This window comes from Gymnoscopelus microlampas (genome assembly GCF_963454915.1).
Source record: "Gymnoscopelus microlampas genome assembly, chromosome: 12".
Lineage (NCBI taxonomy): Eukaryota > Metazoa > Chordata > Actinopteri > Myctophiformes > Myctophidae > Gymnoscopelus > Gymnoscopelus microlampas.
The window spans coordinates 52,156,403-52,178,543 of record NC_139949.1 but is presented as its reverse complement, the minus strand read 5'-3'; the positions used below and the strand labels follow the sequence as shown (position 1 = coordinate 52,178,543).

At 41.8% G+C, this 22,141-nt stretch overlaps 1 protein-coding gene across 1 annotated transcript in view; it reads left to right on the top strand.

Moving 5' to 3' along the window:
* The window catches only part of LOC311056760 (glutamate receptor 1-like), a gene marked incomplete at both ends in the record, with an annotated part of 168,303 nt that overhangs the window by 27,328 nt on the left and 118,834 nt on the right, over positions 1–22,141 (top strand). Inside the window, one exon of the mRNA XM_084073566.1 lies at positions 20,776–21,015. Within this exon, the coding sequence (XP_083929692.1) occupies positions 20,776–21,015 (240 nt within the window). The remainder of the gene's footprint in view (positions 1–20,775; positions 21,016–22,141) is intronic.

Genomic DNA, 22,141 nt, shown 5'->3' with positions numbered 1-22,141 from the left:
GCAATTGGAAGTAATGACACTAAGAAATGAGCAGGCAAAATTGGAACTGGAACACTATACAAATTAAGCTTAACAATGGGTACTTTCTCCTGATTGGCTGAGATTTTGACACCTACCGGAAAATGTATTTTCTGTTTATTAAAGAGCTGGAGAGACGGGGAGACTCCTGTTACTGAACAAACACTCTATAGCAATGATTACTATCAGAATATAGTATTTTAACCTTTTAACAAAATACTTTTTGTTTTAACCAAAAAATATCACTTACCCTACCTTTAAACAAGTTTTTTTTATTGTCATTGTGATGACGGAATAAATAGGACCTAAATAGTTTACTATGGTCTCTGTCGGGTGTAAAACTCCACACCAAAACTGTTTCTTTTCAAGATTCAAATTTAAAAATTAGCAAAGGTAGCAGATCTACAAGCTCAAAGTTTCAGGCTTGTAGATCTGCTATTCCTGATGCTTTTGTGTGACGCTGCAGTATGACGTAAGCAATGCGTTAATATGTGAAAAAAACACACAAAATGTTGTATACGTGTGGTTGAATATGGAAATGGAAAGAGCTTTTTGCCCGACAGCAATGATGCACATGCTGCATTTCTACTAATATTATCCCCAATGTGAAAATAAATAAATCAAATGAAAGACAGGGATTATAGTTTAGTCTCTCTCTCTCTCTCTCTCTCTCTCTCTCTCTCTCTCTCTCTCTCTCTCTCTCTCTCTCTCTCTCTCTCTCTCTCTCTCTTGTATCAGTGGAACATAAATAGAACACTTATTGCTGAAGATGTGTGATCATTCTGCTAATTAGCTCATGTATTCTAAAGTGCCCGCAGCAGCATCTCTCTATTCAATAAACCACTTCACTGTCACAGAGTACAGTATAATACGGTATGGTACAGTACAGTACAGTACAGTACAGTACGGTACAGTACAGTACAGTACAGTACAGATAAAACTGAGTACCTCAATGTCTGAGTGCATGTTTTCCTTTCTAATCAGCATTGCACCAAACGATGACTTTAAAGAGATAGTTCAGCCTCAAAATGACTTTTTTTTTCTATTGATTATTATTTTTGAGACAATAATTTGAATTAAAAAAATCTCCATGATTTCAAGGCTTCATGGGTGTGTAATTGACAGTGGTGGAGAAAGTACTCAAATGTTTTACTTAAGTAAAAGTATCAATACTGCAATGTAGAAATACTCTGTTACAAGTAAAAGTCCGGAATTAAAAATATGCTTGAGTAAAAGTACAAAGGTTTTGGTATTCAAATGTACTTAAAGTACCAAAAGTAAAAGCACACAAATGTTTGAAAATAGCCTAGGTATAAAATAGGGCTGAAGTGGTTAATGTATGTTTTATAATGTAATAATTTATATCAGCAAAGTAACTAGTAACTAAAGTTTTCAAATAATTGTAGTGGAGTACAAGTACAATATTTGTCTCTGAGATGTAGTGGAGTAGAAGTAAAATAATAGACAATTGGACATACTCCTGTAAAGTAAAAGTACCTCAACGTTGTACTTAAGTACAGTACTGCTTAGTGAACTAGCTATGTAAAGTAAGTAAGTAAGTAAGTAAGTAATAAGTAAGTCAATTGTGTTTATATCACACTGCAATGGGGATACAAACACAGCAATTAAAATAATTATAATAAGTCAACAGACACACAAACTGTACAATTAAACTCAGAAAAAAAAACAGCAGACACATTACACACACACACACACACACACACAAAGAAGATTTCAAATCAAGGACATCACGCAAATGCTTGTTTAAACCATAGACCGCAATAAAATAAATCTTGACAAAAAAATACATTTTTAACACAAATCTCTTATGTGGGTCCCTGGGACAACATGTTTTCAGATGGGGGTCTGCGGCCAAACAAGTACAATGTCAACGTGGGGTCCTTTACATTAAAACTGGGAAAGCATCTGTGTCATTTTAGAGTTGAGCGTTGGCTATTAAAACAAAATGCAGATCTACAAGCTCACAGCACATCACTTCATGCCGCGCTGGGAGCTTGTACATCTGCTATATCTGATATATGTTTTAACCCATTAAGACCTGAGGCGAAAAGATTTTTCAAAATAGCAGATATACAAGCTCATAGCGCGGCACTCGGTGACGCGCTATGAGCTTGTATATCTGCTATTTTTGAATAGCCAAAGAAATCTTAAGTGACAGATACGTTCCAGGTCTTAATGGGTTAAAGTGTGAGAACTATACCGATTTAGAAGGCATTTGTAGAGTCAGCCTCAGGTCTTGACGGTTTAAATTCCAAAAGTCAAAGTGGTGGTCAAAGTGATTGAACTGTCAGACATTTGTAATTGTAACGTTTGCTGGAGGAAGTAGTTAACTTAGTCTTAACGTCTTAAAACGTGGAAACACAGACTGACTGAAGTGAAGTGTGAATAAAGATCTAGGTCACACATTCTGCAAACTGAAGACAGATGTGTGGCTTTTACAGTGACAGAAAAAACACATGACTACACTGTATATAGTGTGTGTGTGTGTGTGTGTGTGTGTGTGTGTGTGTGTGTGTGTGTGTGTGTGTGTGTGTGTGTGTGTGTGTGTGTGTGTGTGTGTGTGTGTGTGTGTGTACACACACATGGGGCTCACGTTCTCAGCTTGACTGCACTTGTGACCAGAAGGCAATAGTTGTCTAAATTGCATTCAAGTGTATGTGTGTGTGTGAGAGAGATATACTGTATACAGCTGTGCAGCCCTGCATGCACGCTCATGGCACACACACACACACACACACACACACACACACACACACACACACACACACACACACACACACATACACACACACACACGTACGTCATATGAATGGCCATTTCACCCTTGGGGGGTGGGGGTGGGCACTCCGGCTGATGAATAATTCAGAATGTTAACTAAACAGTTTAATTAGCGCCGCGGGTCAACACGGTAGCATCGTTAGCTTCCTGGAGACGCACGACCGCATTGCTATGATGTCAGGTGAACACCTAGTGATCGTTTTATATCCATGCCGTCGGGCAGAAACCTCATATCTCCACATTCTAAATGTTTGTGTTTTTTTTGTAAAATTAAGGCCCTACTTGCTCACACTACAGTGTCCCTCAAAAGTAGCAGATCTAGGGGGCACGGTGGCGCAGTTGGTAGCGCTGTCACCTCACAGCTAGAAGGTCCTGGGTTTGATTCCCGCCGGGGACTCTGGGGGCGTGTTCTCTCCTCCGCGTCATCAGTGCCCATACCCTATAGGTGGGGTTGGTGAAAAATTCTTAAAAATGATTTTTTGAAACAGTTTTTTGGAGAAAAAAAAAATGTTCAAGATTTTTCAAAAATAGCAGATCTACAAGCTCATAGCGCGGCACTCGGTGCCGCGCTATGAGCTTGTATATCTGCTATTTTTGAATAGCCAAAGAAATCTTAAAGTGACATAGATGCGTTCCAGGTCTTAATAAGTTAATACCCTCACAAAAACAAGCAGTGAACCTGGTCACTATACTGCCTCCCCCTGGTCAGTCGGGGCGCCTGATGGAGGGGAAGGGAACTGGTTGGAATAACGTGTTCCTTCCACAGCGCTACGTCCTACCGGGGAAACTCCCCCCTGTCAGGTGATAAGAAGTGGCTTTGCAAGCTCCTCTTGCATTGAAGGAGGCATGAGCTCGGCTCTAGGCTCTCCCTAGGCTACCAGAGGCAGTGTAGCGCCCATGATTACTTAGGCAATTGGCGCTGGGTGGAAAAAATGGGTTACAAAAATCGTGGCATTAAAATGTAAGGACAAAAAAAAGTTTCAGATCCACAAGCCTGAAACACGTGGCTTCGTGGTGCTGACATAGGCTGCAGCCAGCCAGCCTCTTTGACTGGTGCTGAAACGGACAGCTCCCTGTTAGATATACTCACAGATATTCAATTATTAAAGACACGTCATCCCAATTATAGCCACTAGAGGTGAAACGGTACACACATGCTACACATGGTTTCCTAAGTGGGCGCCGTGAACGTCCGATGTTTATCGATGCTAGATCCCGAGAGAGTGTGCTATACTGGGACAGAGAAATGTCGATAAAATATAGATTTTCTTTTGATTTGTCTCTCTGGAAAAGAAATGCCATTTTAGTATGAACATTTTGGGAAGATTGTGTGTCTTGTGACGATCGGAGCTAAGGAATGGTTCAGAAGCTGTGTTCACATTCACTCCACCTACTTCAAGCAGATACGGGAAGTAAACCGGACATGGCATTTCTTTCTTTTTGTTGTGTCTTGGATGTATTGACTCCGCCCCTGGCTCTGAACTGACAGCTCTCTGTATGGGGCATCGCAGTTGCGGCCACTTCCGGGTTCCACTGCAAAATACTCAATGCATTTTTCCCATTGACATTTCCAAAAATATTTATATCAATTAATTTAAGCCTAGAATCAAGCCATCCAGGGTCCTGGTGAATCATGACCATTAGACATTTTTTTATTTTATATTTAATTATATGATATACTATATTTAATAAATACCCTTTGTTTTGCCGTTTTCAAAAAAGCTTTTTCACAGAATCAAACGTTTTATGGTCATGATTCACCAGGATCCTGGATGGCTTGATTCTAGGCTTAAATTAATTGATATAAATATTTTTGGAAATGTCAATGGGAAAAATGCATTGAGTATTTTGCAGTGGAACCAGGAAGTGGGCGGGAACTGCGATGCCCTATAGGGGCAAAGCAGTGGCAGACATGTTGTGGTGCCACATATAGAAAGCCCATTACTTTCCCCATAGATATTTCTGATACAGATATATATACAGCTCCCTGTACACAGACAGTAGATGTAGTGACTCTGTCCATGGTGCTGAAGGGACAGCTCCCTGTACACAGACTATAGATGCAGTGACTCTGTCCATGGTGCTGAAGGGACAGCTCCCTGTACACAGACAATAGATGCAGTGACTCTGTCCATGGTGCTGAAGGGACAGCTCCCTGTACACAGACAATAGATGTAGTGACTCTGTCCATGGTGCTGAAGGGACAGCTCCCTGTACACAGACAATAGATGCAGTGACTCTGTCCATGGTGCTGAAGGGACACAGAACAGTGGTTCTCAAACTTTTTCATGTCAAGGACCCCCAGAATGATACGGATTTCCATCTCTATCTCCATCTCAAAATATTTTGTTCTAGGAATCCCCCGGAAGCACGGATTTGAGTTACAAATGTTCACATTAAAAATATATATATTCAAAGATTTGCAAAAAATAGCAGATCTACAAGCTCGTAGCGCAGCACTCGGTGCCGCGCTATGAGCTTGTAGATCTGCTATTTTTTAGATGTGCTATTTTTTTTATATATCTGCTATTTTTGAATAGATCTGCTATTTTTGAATAGCATAAGTATAAAATATGGATAAAGGGGTTAAATTGATTGTGACACTTTATTAACTAATTTAGCTGGGGACCCCCTGGTAAATGCTAGCGTGCTTCGTTAGACCTAGTTTGGCTATTAAGTTATTATTTGGCCATGTTCACACTGACTTCAATCTTAGCTATTGTTGGGAAGACCCGTGTGGTGTCAGAAAATGTTGCCACCACTTATATAAAAAACATTAGAGTGTTAATCTGCGACGCTAAATGTTGCCAGGTTTGGCGAGAGAAACAAGCAATCCAAAAAACAAGTAATCAGGTCTATGAAAAGATTGGGGCAAAAAAAGCCTGCCGCAAGCGGCTATATTATGACTTTGGTCACTTCTTGTTTTTTTATGCTGTGGTTTGCTGGGGAGGCAACGCTAGACAGAGGGACACACTCAGACAGGACGGATTGATTAGGTGGGCTGGTAAGGAGACTGAGAGCTTGACTCTGTGGTGGCAACTGCAGAGAAGAGGACTTTGGCTTGAGACCGTATCCATACTGGATGTGTGTCAGCCACCCACAGCACACAAGCCCAGGGTGCCAATGCCGTCGCCGACGTCATGATTTTTTTTTTTTTTCTTTTTAAATATTCAGAACCCAAGATATCATGATTTGCTGCTCCATTCACTTCTTGTTTAACTTCTTACTGAAAAAGGCTGCATCTCGCTTCCTAAGCACTTTTTTTTTACAATGTATTTTTGGCTCTGGCACTCAGAGCAAAACTGCCAGAAATAAGTCAGGCACTGAATGAGTTAAGACCTGGGACGCATCTGTGTCATTTTAAGATTTGAGCTAAAAAGCATTATTTTACACTTTGGGCTATTTTTTTTTATCGTGAAAATGTGTGCAAATCTTTGAATATATATTATTTTAAAGATAATTTTTTTTAACTCAAATCTTTGCTTCTGGGGGTCCCTGGAACAAAATGTTTTGAGATGGGGGTCCGCGGCCAAATACATATCATTATGGGGGTCCTTGACATGAAAAAGTTTGAGAACCACTGCTACAGAAACATACGTTTTCAGAATACTGTTGGGATTTAGAAGACATGTAGAATCGGCTTCAGGTCTTAAAGGTTTAAGAACTCTTTCATTCCAGGGGCCATTCTTTTTATAACTTATCGTTTTTTCACTAGATTCTATGTCCATTGATGTAATGTATTTTATATATTCATCATGCTCTTGTTTACTGACATCTCTATGAATGTATTACACTGGAGTTGTTGAACACAGAACACATTTCCTTCTGGATTAATAACGTATATTTCTATCGATCGATTAGACAAAGGTTTTTTTGTCACATTCCTAAGCCAATCATTTGATTGACAAACCCTGATTCATGTTTTGCCATACGCCGGTCTTGCATGGCAAAAATAGCAGATCTACAAGCTATCTATATCTCTCTCTCTCTCTCTCTGTCTCTCTCTCTCTCTGTCTCTCTGTCTCTCTGTCTGTGTCTCTGTGTGTCTAATCTAGATATCTAGACTTGCGTAACATATGGACGTCAGGTGTATCTCTAAACCTTTTCAAACAGTCATTGTAGAATTTCGACTCAAATCTGTGAATCTACATATTATGCAAGAGTCAGTGTTTTAGGTTCTGCTGCAGAGCTGATATTTAGTACATCTGAGATGCTGCGGCTGTGCTGAGGACCCCCCATGGTGTTTGTAATAGAAAACGTGCCCAGGTTTACCCGGGGGGGGGGGGGGGGGGGAGGGGAGGCGGCTTTCAGATAACAAAGAGTGGCTTTCGGGTGGAAACCTTGTACGTCCGAAAACCGTTTTATCAATAAAACACACAGACTCACTTAACCACTTTAACCCATTGAGGCCTCAGGTTCCGATTCTGCAAAAATGTCTTCTAAATCCTAAACGGTTTTCTGAAAAACGTATGTTTCTATATCAGTGGTTTTCAAACTTTTTCATGTCAAGGACCCCCAAAATTATATGAATTTGTCCGCGGACCCCCATCAAAATATTTAGTTCCAGGGACCCCCCAGAAGCAACAATTTGAGTTAATGTTTGCTTTAAAAGAATATATATATTCAAAGATTTGCACACATTTTCACATTTTTTATTCAAAAATAGCAGATCTACAAGCTCATAGAGCGGCACTCGGTGCCGCGCTATGAGCTTGTAGATCTGCTATTTTTGAATAGCCAAAATGTAAAATAATGCTTTTTTAGCTCAAATCAAAACGTGACACAGATGCGTTCCAGGTCTTAATGGGTTAAAACTTATGCAAAAGTAGCAAACATACTGTAGCTGATCTGCAAGCTCACGACGCGTCGCGATGTGACACGGTGTGAGCTTGTAGATCGGCTGTTTTTGCTACTTATGTGTGACACTGTAGTGTGAAGAAGTAGGGCGTTCATTCATTTATGGAAAAAAAAAAGATGAAAAGCTGAAATATGGATTTGTGAGGTTTCCTCTGGACAACGGCGGAAGCGTTTATAGAGAGGAAAGCGTTTAATTGGTCCATTAAACCATTCAGACCGGGAACGCATCTGTGTGTCATTTTTAGATGTCTTTGGCTATTTTTTTTCATCGTGCAATTCTTTGCAAAACTTTGAATATATATTTTTTGAACATTAACTCAAAAATTCTACAAATGTCTTCTAAAACCTAACAGTTTTTTAAAAACATGTTTTGTTTGTTTTTATTAATATGTTGCTATAATATCAGTGGTTCTTTTTTCATTTCAAGGACCCCCAAAATGATACGTATTTGTCCATGGACGCCCCCCCCCCCTCCCCACCTCAAAATATCTTGTTCCCGGAACCCCCGGAATCAAATATTTGAGTTAAAATGTATGTACAGTATATATATTCAAAGATTTAGACAAATGTTCACGATTAAAAAAAAAAAAAAGCAGATATACAAGCTCATAGCGCGGCACTCGGTGCCGCACTATGAGCTTGTAGATCTGCTATTTTTGAATAGCCCAAAGAAATAAAAAAATTACACACGGACACGTCCCCGGTCTCACTGGGTTAACGATGGGTTACTCCCTCCACCTGCGGTGCAGTTTAATCAGGAGCGTTAATGACACAATGTAACCACACTTCATATAATAGGTCCTCACTAATGCTCATTATGAGACGGCACTCAGTGACAAGAGTGACTTAGTTTATTTTATTCCTTCTCCATGTCTTTACAAGCACAAGGACAAGCTTTTCGGCTCTCTCTACTCTTCGTCGGTGTGCTGGATAGGAGGAACGTGTTTGTCCTTTCTTGGAGAAGAAATAAAATAAACTAGATAAAGTGCTCCTCGGAGCACAGGTCTCCGCCAGGTCAGGTACGTTATTGTGGCCTCCTGGTGGCGCTATAATAGGCCAATGTGAAAAGGGTGCCATTCATTCTTAGGTCTTTCACGGCAATCAGACACTGCATTCATGATTTGAGGCATTTTGTTCCAAAAATGTGTTTTGCTAAATTAGACCTGCTGGTGGCGCTATAACAGGCCAATGTGAAAAAGGGTGGCATTTCTTCCTCGGCCTAGTGGGAATGTGTTTGTGAAATTTCACGGAAATCGCAAGCTGCGTTCATGATTTGAGGCATTTTGTTCAAATGCCGTATAGGCATAAAAAAAAAGTGTGTGTGCACAGTTTTGCAGCGACCGGGCCAACGGTGCCAGAGATTAGCTGCTAACACACGGACACACACGCGGACACACACACGCACGGACGAAGGGTAAAACATACTCTCTCGCCATGCCTTTCGGCCTGGCGGAGACAATAAACTAGATAAAGTGCTCCTCGGAGCACAGGTCTCCTCCGCCAGGTCAGGTAGTTTTGTGGGCCAGCAATGTTCGGAATTTGCCAATCATTCTGATGGAATATGAAAAAATGCAGTGCAGAGGTTTTTCCTTGGCCTCTAGGGAATGTGCGTAGCAAAGTTTCATGCTAATTATAGTTTTCATCCAGTTATAGGTACACATTTGAAAAATGTTGGGGGGTCTTTCTGTCTGTCTGTCTGTCTGTCTGTCTGTCTGTCTGTCTGTCTGTCTGTCTGTCTGTGTGTTGTTAACTAGTTGTACGAACTCTTGTTTTACTGTTGTACTGTTTTATTGGATCTTGTTTAGTCGATACACTTTTTGTATTATCTCGTGCTCATTTGATTTTGCTATTTTGTCTCATCTGTTTAAGAAAGTAGGTAGCTGATATATAGCACTTTTACCTTAGCGCTAGATATACTCTTGGTTGCTTGTTTTTGCAGGAAATACACTTTAGACTTCTGGTGATTAGAAGTTTCGTTCCCTACCTATGTTGAATACACTTATTGTAAGTCGCTTTGGATAAAAGCGTCTGCTAAATGACTGTAATGTAATGTGTGTGTGTGTGTGTGTGTGTGTGTGTGTGTGTGTGTGTGTGTGTGTGTGTGTGTGTGTGTGTGTGTGTGTGTGTGTGTGTGTGTGTGTGTGTGTGTGTGTGTGTGTGTGTGTGTGTGTGTGTGTGCGCGCGCGTGTGTTGCAGTGAGAGTCATACCTTACAGTATATCTGCAGTGTTAGCTGTGTGGTTCTTTATTGTGTTTGACCACTTCAACAGACCCACAGCTTCCTGTGAAATAATGCTGAGAGAGAGAGAGAGAGAGAGAGAGAGAGAGAATTAGGCTCACAAAGAAGAAGATGACTCACACACACAGTAAGGAGGACATTTATTGTGAGCGAACATTTGTAACTCAAATCTTTTCTGGGGGGTCCCTAGAACAAAATATTTCGAGATGGGGTCGGGCGGCCAAATACATATCATTCTGGGTGGTCTTTGACGTGAAAAGGGTTTGACAAGCACAGATATTATTACAACATACGTTTTTCAGAAAACTGTTTTTTTCCTTTAATTGTATTATTATTTTTGGTGTGTCCGTTCTCATGCCAGACCCCCCGAGACAGTGTTTGTGCCAAGTTTGGTGCGAGTTGTGCTTTTGTGTTTTTTTTTTTCTTTTTGTATGGAAGTTCTTTGATTTGTTTATTCATTGAATTCTTTTAACATTTTAGATTTTTTTGTTTTTTGTTCCCGTCCTTGGTTCACCCGACTCATACCGCCCCCCTAATACATGAGGGGGGCTGTGTTTTTTCAATTACTTTTTTCATTTATTTAAAAAAAAAAATTGGAAAATGAAAAAAATGTAATACAATACAAAAATTAAATGAAAAAATGAATCGGAAAAACACGGCCCCCTCACGCATTAGGAGGGCAGGGTGAGTCACCAGAACCAAGGACGGGTGTTTTTGATGAATCTAACATGGTTAAAATGGAGTTTGAAGTTATAATGGGTTTGTATGGGAAGGGGCTGTGTCTGATAAAATATCAAATATCTAAATACTGAATCGAGCAACTTAAAAACTGTATGGGGGGTTCACAAAGGCCTGAGTAGATGATAAAATGACCAAAGGCTTTTTGAAAGTGAAATATCCCTTTAAAGAGGTGGTGCCATGGTTTTGCACTTTTTCATGTGTATGAGGTTGAGTATGAGGTTGATAGAACTTCATTAAGCCCCCTGGGGGTGTTTTTATGGTGTTTTATGTCTTCTCTGACTATTTTGAGTTTCTACCTGGAGGCTCAAACCTTGAGGGTCAAATGTGCCAATAGAAAAACAGTGCTTTAATGACGCAGTAGAAATATACCCTCCCCCTCAACACAACAGGTGTGGGTATGAGGAGGAGGAGGGACTAGGACAGGTGGGTGGTGCGAACCAGGTATACTTAATGAACTGGAGGCGTGTCCACACTTTCTGTACACTTTTTTGAAAATGATCTTCCTCCTAGTATAAATAATACCTGATGATTATGTTTTAGGGGGGGGGGGTCACTGAAAATCACGGCACCCCGTTTAAAAAAACAATACCTCAAAAGTACGGTACTTGAGTAAATGCACTTAGTTTCTGCTTGTTATGGAAAAGGTTGAGAATCAATAAGTGCTGTTCTTCCTGACCTTATGAAACGTGAAGTCAACTCAGTGTGTGGTCTGACCTTTCCATGACCTTTACAACACCGACGCTGCAAACACAGCGAGAACTTCCTGAACCTGCTTTTTACCACGCCTGAGGCTGTTGCTCATGGCAACGAACTTCTAATCAGGTGTGTGTGTGTGTGTGTGTGTGTGTGTGTGTGTGTGTGTGTGTGTGTGTGTGTGTGTGCGTGTGCGTGGGAGTGTGCAACTAAGTATAACTCAACGTGTCGTGATGCTTGTGGATCGGCTGTTTTTGGCAAGTAACCCCTGGATTGGTGGGTGGCAGGGAAAGTAGTCATCATGCAGAATGTCCCATTTCACACGTTTTCAAATGTATACAAATATTTGGAAAATAGCAGATCTACAAGCTCACAATGCTTCGCATCGCGACGCATTGTGAGCTTGTAGATCTGCTATTTTCAAATGGCCGAAATGTATATATAGGGCTGAAGTGGATAATGTATGATTTGTAATAATAATCTAAATCTACAAAGTAACTAGTAACTAAAGTGTTCAGATAATTGTATTGGAGTAAAAGTATAATATTTGCTTCTGAGATGTAGTGGAGTAAACGTATGATATTTGCCTCTGAGATGTAGTGGAGTAGAACTAAAAGTTATTGCAAATTGGAAAGTAAAAGTACCTCAAAATTGTACTTAAGTACAGTACTTGAGTACATTTACTTATATAGTTACTTTACACCACTACAGACATACATACATACAGACAGCTATAGAGGTACACATGTACGTACTGACACACATACAGACATACATACATACAGACAGCTATAGAGGTACACATGTACGTACTGACACACATACAGACATACGTACAGACAGAGCCGTTAGTATGGGTGGGTTGGTTGGTTGGGTGGGTTACTGCACTGTTTGTCAAGGGACCAAATGGACCCCTAAGGGTCCCTCAGTGCTTATTTAACTGAGAGTAAGGGTCCATTTGGTACCATGTGGAGAACCGCTGGTCTACAGTGTGGATGATGTCATCATGGGTCCCCAGCTGTCTGCCCTGCAGTGTGTTTGTGTCGTCATCTATGGGATGTTTACATCAAGCTTTGCTTGAATACACACATGTATGCATGCACACGCACGCACGCACGCACACACACACACACACACACACACACACACACACACACACACACACACACACACACACACACACACACACACACACACACACACACACACACACACACACACACACACACACACATCATGTCAGATGCTGTCTTGAGGAGTCCAGGCTGTTACATGTTGGACATGATGTTACTATGAGTCCTTTTGGACGGACATGGAAAAGAGACAGCTCTAAAATGGACAGTTCCAGTCTTTGATTCTGATTCGTCAGTTGCACGTAATCATCCAGATCACCGGCTTTGAATGCTATCAATGCATTGAATGGGACATTATCACGTTATATCAGACCATTGAATGGGTGATGTAGGAGACATACTGACCTACCCCACAATTTATCAGACCATTCATGGGGCGTAATCAGGAGGTACTGACCTACTCGGAGGCGGACCAGTCCCCACAACATGATTTACCATTCTGTGACTATCTATACAAGTAAGACGCACGAACGCTGGAAGCGAACGCAGCTCGAAAATATTGTGTATTTACGGACTTGTGTGTGTGTGTGAGTGTGTGACTGTAGCTGCACTCTGGCGGCTGCACACAGGCAGTGCACGCCACGCACACAATGTTGCACACAGAGCCGCAGAGACACAGACAGACACACAAGCCGGCCAGGCTTTCATAGTAGGCTCCACTTGGGCGGAGGCGCCGCGCCTCCTTCCGCGTTCGCAATAACTCGGACAGCGCTGAGTAGGCTCAAGCGAACGTCACAACGTTCGGGACGGCAACTCGCTCGCTTTAGCTCTCTCGGTGGTCCCGCACGTGCCTCCAGTTCGCTTGAGGCTGCACGCCTCGGTCATGGTCCAAAACCGAAACCAAGACGTAACGTTTTAAGTCACGTCCGTCGGTAGGTCAGTACCACTTCTCCCAGAGAACATGGATGGTTTTGGTTATAAGCCACTTGTTTCTATGATGAAAGAGCAAGTTAAAATGTGAATATCTTTCTGTGGTTTTGTCTGCTCTGAGGACGCTATTGTTAAATGAGTTTCTGTTTGTTTTCAGTGGGAAGGGAGCGCAGAGACAGTAAATCCCGCCCACTACATTTGATTGGGTAAAGCGCGGCCTGCTTCCTGATCTGAAGGCACGCCCACTTGTAAGCTAACGTGCACACGTTCTGAACGGGGCTCTCGACAGATTCAGTAGCGTAGCTCTGAATCTGTTCTTGAGAGATTAGTTTGTCGCCTACTTCGCCCATTCAATGGTCTGATAAAACGTGATAATGTCCCATTCAATGCATTGATAGCATCTGAATGGGGTGCTCCTGTGTGTGTGTGTGTGTGTGTGTGTGTGTGTGTGTGTGTGTGTGTGTGTGTGTGTGTGTGTGTGTGTGTGTGTGTGTGTGTGTGTGTGTGTGTGTGTGTGTGTGTGTGTGTGTGTGTGTGTGTGTGTGTGTGTGTGTGTGTAAGGCTGGTACGCCGCTGCCAGGCAAGACACAACAACAGTGTGCGGATGCGACCGCTGTGAGCTTGTAGATCCGCTATTCTTCTGCTTGTTCTCTGCGTGCCACGGTGCATAAATTAGACTTGAGTTCCGCCGGCAACACTATTTCAAGAGATCACAGTAAAAAAACACAACAACTATAAAGCCTGCTTCCTCTGCACTGGGAGGAGAAGAAAGCAAAGGCTTGAAAGCAATCTTAACCCATTAGGACAGGGAACGCTTCTCTGTCATTTTCAGATTTCTTTGGCTATTCCAAAACTAGCAGATCTACAAGCTCGTAGCGCGGCACCGAGTGCCGCGCTACGAGCTTGTAGATCTGCTAGTTTTTTAAACAACGTGGAAAAGGCGTGCATATCTTTGAATGTATATACTGTATATGTTTTAAAGCGAACATGTGTAACTCTGATGTCTGATCTGTGCTTCTGGGGGGTCCCTGGAACAACATATTTTGAGATGGGGTCCTTGGCCAAATACATATCATTTTGGGGGTCCTTGACATGGAAAAGTTGGAGCACCACTGATATAGCAACATACTGTTAGGATTTAGAAAACATTTTTAGATATGTATTTGGCCCACGCACGGACCCCCATCTCAAATGTTGTTCCAGGGACCCCCCACAGAAGCAAAGATTTGAGTTACAAATATTTGCCTTAAAAATATATATATTCAAAGATTTGCACATAATGTTCACGATTTTTCAAAAACATTGGGTTCCAAAGTTTTGCAGGATTGGTCCGTTTTGAACAAAATGCAGCATGTGATTTCCGTGAAATTTTGCACACACATTCCCACTAGGCCGAGGAAGAAATGTCACCCGTTTCACATTGGCCTGTTATAGCGCCACCTGGAGGCCACAATAACCTACCTGACCTGGCGGAGACCTGTGCTCCGAGGAGCACTTTATCTAGTTGTAGTTGACTGTATTTGTTGCTTTCCCACTTAGGCTTAGATTGATGCAGTGGGGGGAAAAGTACTCAAATGTTTTACTTGAGTAAATGTATAAATTCTGCAATGTATAAATACTCTGTTACTAGTAAAAGTCCGGAATTAAACATGTACTTGAGTAAAAGTACAAAAGTATTGGCATCAAAATATAATAGCGCCAAAAAGTAAAAGTATTCATTATGCTGAATGTCCCATTTCACAAGTTTTCAAATGTATAAAAAAAAAAATCGTTTGAAATTAGCAGATCTACACAATGCGTCACGATACGATGCATTGTGAGCTTGGTTAGTGTATGTTTTGTAATAATAATCAAAATCTACGAAGTAACTAGTAACTAAAGTTTACAAATAATTGAAGTGGAGTAAATGTATACTATTTGCCTCTGAGATGTAGTGGAGTAGAAGTAAAAGTATACTGACAATTGGAAATTCTCCAGTAAAGTAAAAATACCTAAAAATTGTACATGTACTAAGCCACTCTACCTGTTTTCAAACTCCCTTGGATGGGGGGGGGGGGGGAAGCCTCTGGGGGCTGTAACAGAGAGAGGTCTTCTGTTATCTATGTTTGCACATTTGATGTAACCCGTATTAATTGAATCATACAGTATGTGCACAGCATGTTTGCACTATTCATTTGCACGGCGCACATTAGAGAAAGGCCCAGTCATGATTGTATTGTTGAGCGCTTTTTGAGTTGTCATTTCCTGTCCAGCTGAGCTGGCCACGCTATATATGGAATTATACAGGGCGTCGCCACTGGGCGGGGCTTTCTGTTAACCCATTCAGACCGGGACCGGGTCATTTTTAGATTTATTTGGCTATTCAAAAATAGCAGATCTACAAGCTCATAGCGCGGCACCGAGTTGTTGTTGAGATGGGGGGGTCCCAAATACATATCATTTTGGGGGTCCTTGACATGAGAAAAGTTGGAGAACTACTGATATAACATCATAAGTAAAAGGAAAAAAAAGAGAAAAAGGGATTTAGAAGACATTTGTAGAATCTCCAGAAGCAAAGATTTGAGTTTAAAATGTTCACTTTAAAAATATATATTCAAAGATTTGCACACATTTTCAATTTTTTTCTAAAATAGCAGATATACAAGCTCATAGTGCCGCACTATGAACTTGTAGATCTGCTATTTTGGAATAGCTAAATAAATCTTAAAATTACACAGATATGCGTTCCCGGTTAAAATTCCCAAAGATGGCATTCATGAAATCGACGTTGATGTACTCACAAGTATAGTAATAGAAACCTGTGTGTGTGTGTGTGTGTGTGTGTGCGTGTGTGCGTGCGTGCGTGCGTGCGTGCGTGCGTGCGTGCGTGCGTGCGCGTGTGCGTGCACGTACGTCATAATACGTTAATGCCAAACGACAGATACCTCGTTAGCAGGACGGCCTCTGCCTGAGGGAAGTGGCGTGTATTGTTAGCGTGCTAGCATGAGGACTGGCCTCGTATAATGACACTATTGTTAGCGTGCTAGCATCAGGACGTCCCTGTATAATGACAGCCTGACGCCCTTAGGGAGCGGGCCCTGTGGTTTTGGTGTTAACGACGGCCCACAGGGGGGCGCTGGACCTCGGCCAAGGTGACAGAGAGGACAGACGGGGGTTGGATAGTGAGACGATGACTGGAGTGACTGTGTGACAGATTAAGGGCACGGCCATAGGGCCCGATCCTGTTGGTGCATGGCCAGGAGCCCGACTATTCTGCCTTCATCATGAGTCGTCTTTCTCCATTCTTCTCTTTGTTACACTCATTGTGTGTGTAGTCATCATCTTCATTGCCTGAAGTCATTCCTAGCAATGCTGTTGTCTGATAAACTATATCTGTCCTCAGATTATATGACAATGTCCATGTACTCTAGCCTGGTAAACCCTCCCTCCGGAAATCTCATTTCCCTTTGATTCCAGGAGTGAGTCTGTCATGAAGGCTTGTCTGGGCGTTTCTGGCGCATTACCAAAAAACCAAGCCTATCAGCGTCGTCGCTCATCGTTCTGTGATTGACAGCAAAAGTTGACCAATCACATGGTGAGTTCGAGTGAGCCCGAATGGACCCGAGTGCAGCCTGAGTGCAGCCGACCAAACACGAACGGCAGCCATTGTTTCTGTAGGCAGTTTCTACTTTTTATTTTTGGTTTTAAAACGCTCTCAAACTTCTTTTTTGAGGCATGGAATTTACTTATAAGATATCGTTTGGGTAGAATTTAGTTGTTTAACTTCATATATGTGGTCAATTAATCATGACAGAGCCTATTTAAAAATAAAAATTTAGAGAACCGGCCGGGGCGGGCAGTGACACGCATGTATCCGAATAAGGCAACCTATTTTGGGCATGGCCATCTCAAAAGTCCCATTGCGTCACATTGTCTGGAGGTGGTAAAAATGCACTGCAATTGGCTGAAGGGGAACAACGATCATTGGCTGAAGGGGTTGTCAGTCAACGGTATTACTCCCGCCCAACTCCAGCCCACAGCCAATATTGCAGAATGGGCGATCAGGCCAGACTCACTCCTGGAATCAAATGGAAATGAGATTTCCGGAGGGAGGGTTTACCAGGCTACTTCTACTCAGTGCAGACACTATTCTGGTACTGTAATACCTACTAAGCCTTCACTCTTCTTTCCTGTAGCATTTAGCCATTCTGTATGTTGGTTTGCTGATACCTGATTGTGTTGATCAGTGCGTTTTACCACAGGCTTGCAATATGCTTTTTAAGCAGTTTCTATTATGGAGTTGGCTACATTTATATAATGACACATTTATGTACATAATTATTTGGAACATATTATAAGTTATCTGATAAAGTTGGTTGGAAAAATATTCACCAATAAATGACAATGTTCACAATATATATGAGTTTAAGCAGTTTCCACACACTTGATTTCAAATCGAACACTTTAATTGGATTCCCCATGTATGAAAACCTAACAATAAAAATAAAAACATCAATCTAGTTTCGACCTTGTTCAGTCAAAAAGATGCTTTGTAATATATTCCAGCACAGTGGTGGCCGCCATCTTCAAATGGTCCATTTTGAGGGCTTAGCGGCCAGTTTTCAGCTGGACACACAGCAGATTTGGATTCAGCACACCTCAACCCATTAAGACCTGGAACGCATCTGTGTCACTTTTTCATTTGAGCTAAAAATAATTATTTTACACTTTGGCTATTCAAAAATAGCAGATCTACAAGCTCATAGCGCGGCACCGAGTGCCGCACTATGAGCTTGTAGATCTGCTATTTTTGAAAATGTTTGAAAATGTGTGCAAATCTTTGAATATATATTGTTTTAAAGCGAACATTTGTAACTCAAATCTTTGCTTCTGGCGGGTCCCTGGAACTAAATATTTTGAGATGGGGGTCGGCGGTCAAATACATATGATTTTGGGGGTCCTTGACATGAAAAAGATTGAGCACCACTGATATAGAAACATACGTTTTTCAGAAAACTGTTGAGATTTATGAGACATGTAGAATCGGCTTCAGGTCTTAATGGGTTAATACCCCTAAAAAACGTATGCCGTATGTTTTAATGTCATATATTAACACGATTTGCCTTCAGCACTTTAAATAAGCGCATTGTCTGAAATCCTGCCCCTAGTCTTTAAGTATCAAATGGCAGTACTCCTTCCACCTCCGATAATCACATTAAATACATGAGCAGACTTGTAATCATAATCATAAACAAAACGTTAATTTTGACTAAACAAAACAACATAGAAGACCCAGCTGTTTGTGGAGATCCATCATAATCATTTTAACTAGAGGCCAGATGTTTCCCTTTTAGACCATTACTCACACTGCATTAAGCAAAGGGCTGCGAGCACGCACACACGCACACGCGCACGCGCACACACACACACACACACACACACACACACACACACACACACACACACACACACACACACACACACACACACACACACACACACACACACACACACACACACACACACACACACACACACACACACACACACACACACACACACACAGAACCTCAAGGATACAGACAAATCCAGACCCCCCCATGCTATCAGAGCTCTTGGTATGGTCCTTGGCTTGGGCGTCGGTATAAAACCAAGCTCCGCCCTCAGTGTCATCTTTTGTCAAACCAGGAAGCAGTCTGCAGCCAGGAGGTGACTTAACAACAAACAATTACATTAAACATCAATTAAAACCGTGAAGTAACTGAGTACATTTACTCAAGTACTGTACAATTACTATATACAATTGAAAGTTGTTGTTGTTTTTTTTACTTTACTGGAGTACTTCTCCAGTCTAGTACTTCTACTCCAGTACATCTCAGAGGCAGATATTGTACTTTTACTCCACCCCAACTAAAACTTTAGTTACTAGTTACTTTGTAGATTTTGATTATTATTATAAAACACACATTAACCACTTCAGCCCTACAGTACAATTCGGCCATTTGAAAATAGCAGATCAAGCTCTCAATGTGTCACATCGCGACACATTGAGAGCTTGTAGATCTGCTTTTTTTCTAGAAATGCCCTTTTTCTGATTTGTATACATTTGAAAACTTGTAAGGGGACATTCTGCATAATGAGTACTTTTACTTTTGGTACTTTAAGTACGTTTTGATGCCAATACTTTTGAACATTCACTCAAGTACATTTTTGACATTTTTCCGAACTTTTACTTGTAACAGAGTATTTCTACATTGCAGTATTGAAACTTTTACTCAAAAAGTATGTCTGTCTGTGTGTCTCTCGCTGTCTGTCTGTCTGTCTGTGTCTCTCTCTCTCTCTTTGTCTGTGTGTCTCTCGCTGTCTGTCTGTCTGTCTGTCTGTCTGTCTGTCTGTCTGTCTGTCTGTGTCTCTCTCTCTCTCTTTGTCTGTGTCTCTCTCGCTGTCTGTCTGTCTGTCTGTCTGTCTGTCTGTCTGTGTCTCTGTCTCTCTCGCTGTCTGTATGTCTGTCTGTCTGTCTGTCTCTGTCTCTCTCGCTGTCTGTCTGTCTGTCTGTCTGTCTGTGTCTCTCTCGCTGTCTGTCTGTCTGTCTGTCTGTCTGTCTGTCTGTGTCTCTCTCGCTGTCTGTCTGTCTGTCTGTCTGTCTGTCTGTCTGTCTGTCTGTGTCTCTATCGCTGTCTGTCTGTCTGTCTGTCTGTCTGTCTGTCTGTCTTTGTCTCTCTCGCTGTCTGTCTGTCTGTCTGTCTGTCTGTCTGTCTGTCTGTCTGTCTGTCTGTCTGTCTGTCTGAGTCTCTCTCGCTCGCTGTCTGTATGTCTGTGTCTCTCTCGCTCGCTGTCTCTGTCTTTGTCTCTCTCTCTCTGTCTGTCTGTGTCTCTCTCGCTGTCTGCCTGTCTGTCTGCCTGTCTGTGTGCATTGTAATAACCCATCTCTCTCTCTCCCCCCCCAGTCTGCTCTCAGTTCTCTAAAGGCCTAAAGGTCTAAAGGCAGATTATGGTTAATGTGCGTGGTGAGTGAGTGAGTGAGTGAAAGAAAGTGTATTGATGAAGAGTCAGTGGTACATTGTTGTCATGTTATATATTAATGGACCCTTTACATGTTGTGTACAGTATACTGATAGAATTGACATTTGTATTCTGGGCAGCACTGTGAGAGGGAAAAGTGATGTTCTGTCATCTACTCTGAAGGAAAAACAAGAATACATACAATATATGTCATTATTACAGTAAATGGAGCCAAAGAAAGTGGTTGTCCTGACTGTCCCTTTATTTACTATGTTTTCCCTTTATTCAAGGGATCTACATCTGTCTGTCTGTCTGTCTGTCTGTCTGTCTGTCTGTCTGTCTGTCTGTCTGTCTGTCTGTCTGTCTGTCTGTCTGTCTGCCTGCCTGCCTGCCTGACTGACTGTATGTGTACATCATAATAACCCGTCTCTCTCTCTCTCTCCAGTCTGTTCTCAGTTCAGTAAAGGTGTGTACGCCATCATGGGCGTGTACGACCGGAGGACCATGAACATGTTGATGTCGTTCTGTGGCTCTCTGCACGTGTGCTTCGTCACGCCCTCCTTCCCCATCGACACCACCAACCAGTTCGTCCTACAGCTCCGTCCAGAGCTACAGGACCCCCTCATGGCCCTGCTGGAGCACTTCACCTGGGTCCGCTTCGTCTACATGTACAGCTCAGAGTCAGGTAAGGTTATAACACCCCCCCCCCCCCCTACTCCCCTACCTTACTACCTACTTCCTGGGTGTGTCCAGGAATAAGGTGAATAATGCTATCTGGCATCTAAGTTAAAACAAATCACCAACATATATGTCATCACTATTAAAACCAAATACTATACAGCCATCAAACACGCTCTCAGGAATACATCCCATTACTGGTCCCCAAGGCCAACACAGAGCTGTAGACAAAACAGCTTTCAGGTTTAGCACTCCCTTCACTTGGAGCGAATTACAACGCACTTTAAAAATGGATTCCATGGTCTCACTGGATCAATTTAAAAACATGCTAGCTAATCTTGTTGTTTTAAATTGTCACTGTTTAAATTAAGCTGTCTTTATTACTGTTTTATTCTGTTGTTTTCACATACATAACTTGTTTATCCTGTTGTTTTTATTTACACTGTTGTTTTATGCTTTTGTAATCTCGGCATCATTGAGAATGAGGGCTCTGTCCTCAATGTATCCCCGAGAAAATAAATAAAGGTTGAATGAATAAGTTGCAATACCAACCCTTAACAGCCCATTCACTGAAACCGATCATATTAAACGACATCAAACTCGACAATATTGCAGCTGTACAGACAGCTTGGGGTATACTTTTTGTATCTGTCAAGTTTTAGTTTGATAAAAATTACCACCATAGACGCGTAATGAGATACTTTCTGTCAATAAATTCCGTGCAGGTGATTATTTTTCTAGTCTAGAAGCGCTCGTTTTCAATAACGCAACATCCTGCTGCCTCCTGTATTATGTGACATTTAAACACAGGTGGTACGAAGGACCGTTGAGTGATTTTCCAGAGTGTGCTGAGTTCTTTACTCACCACTGTTCCATAAATTTGCCTATAGACCAATTATTTCGGTTCATTCAACCTCCTCTGTGTGTTGGCTAGTGAGGTGCGCCCTAGCGAGACATTATATTTCATAGCGCAACGGTATTGCACGCCACACACAAAATCTCTAAAAGTAGCAGATCTACAAGCTCTGCTACTTTTGCTGCTTTTGAATTGAAATTTGAACCGCTTTTGAATCCTGGAAAGTACCAGTTTTGGACATGTGAGGTTTCCATCCCGACAGAGACAGTATAGTGTA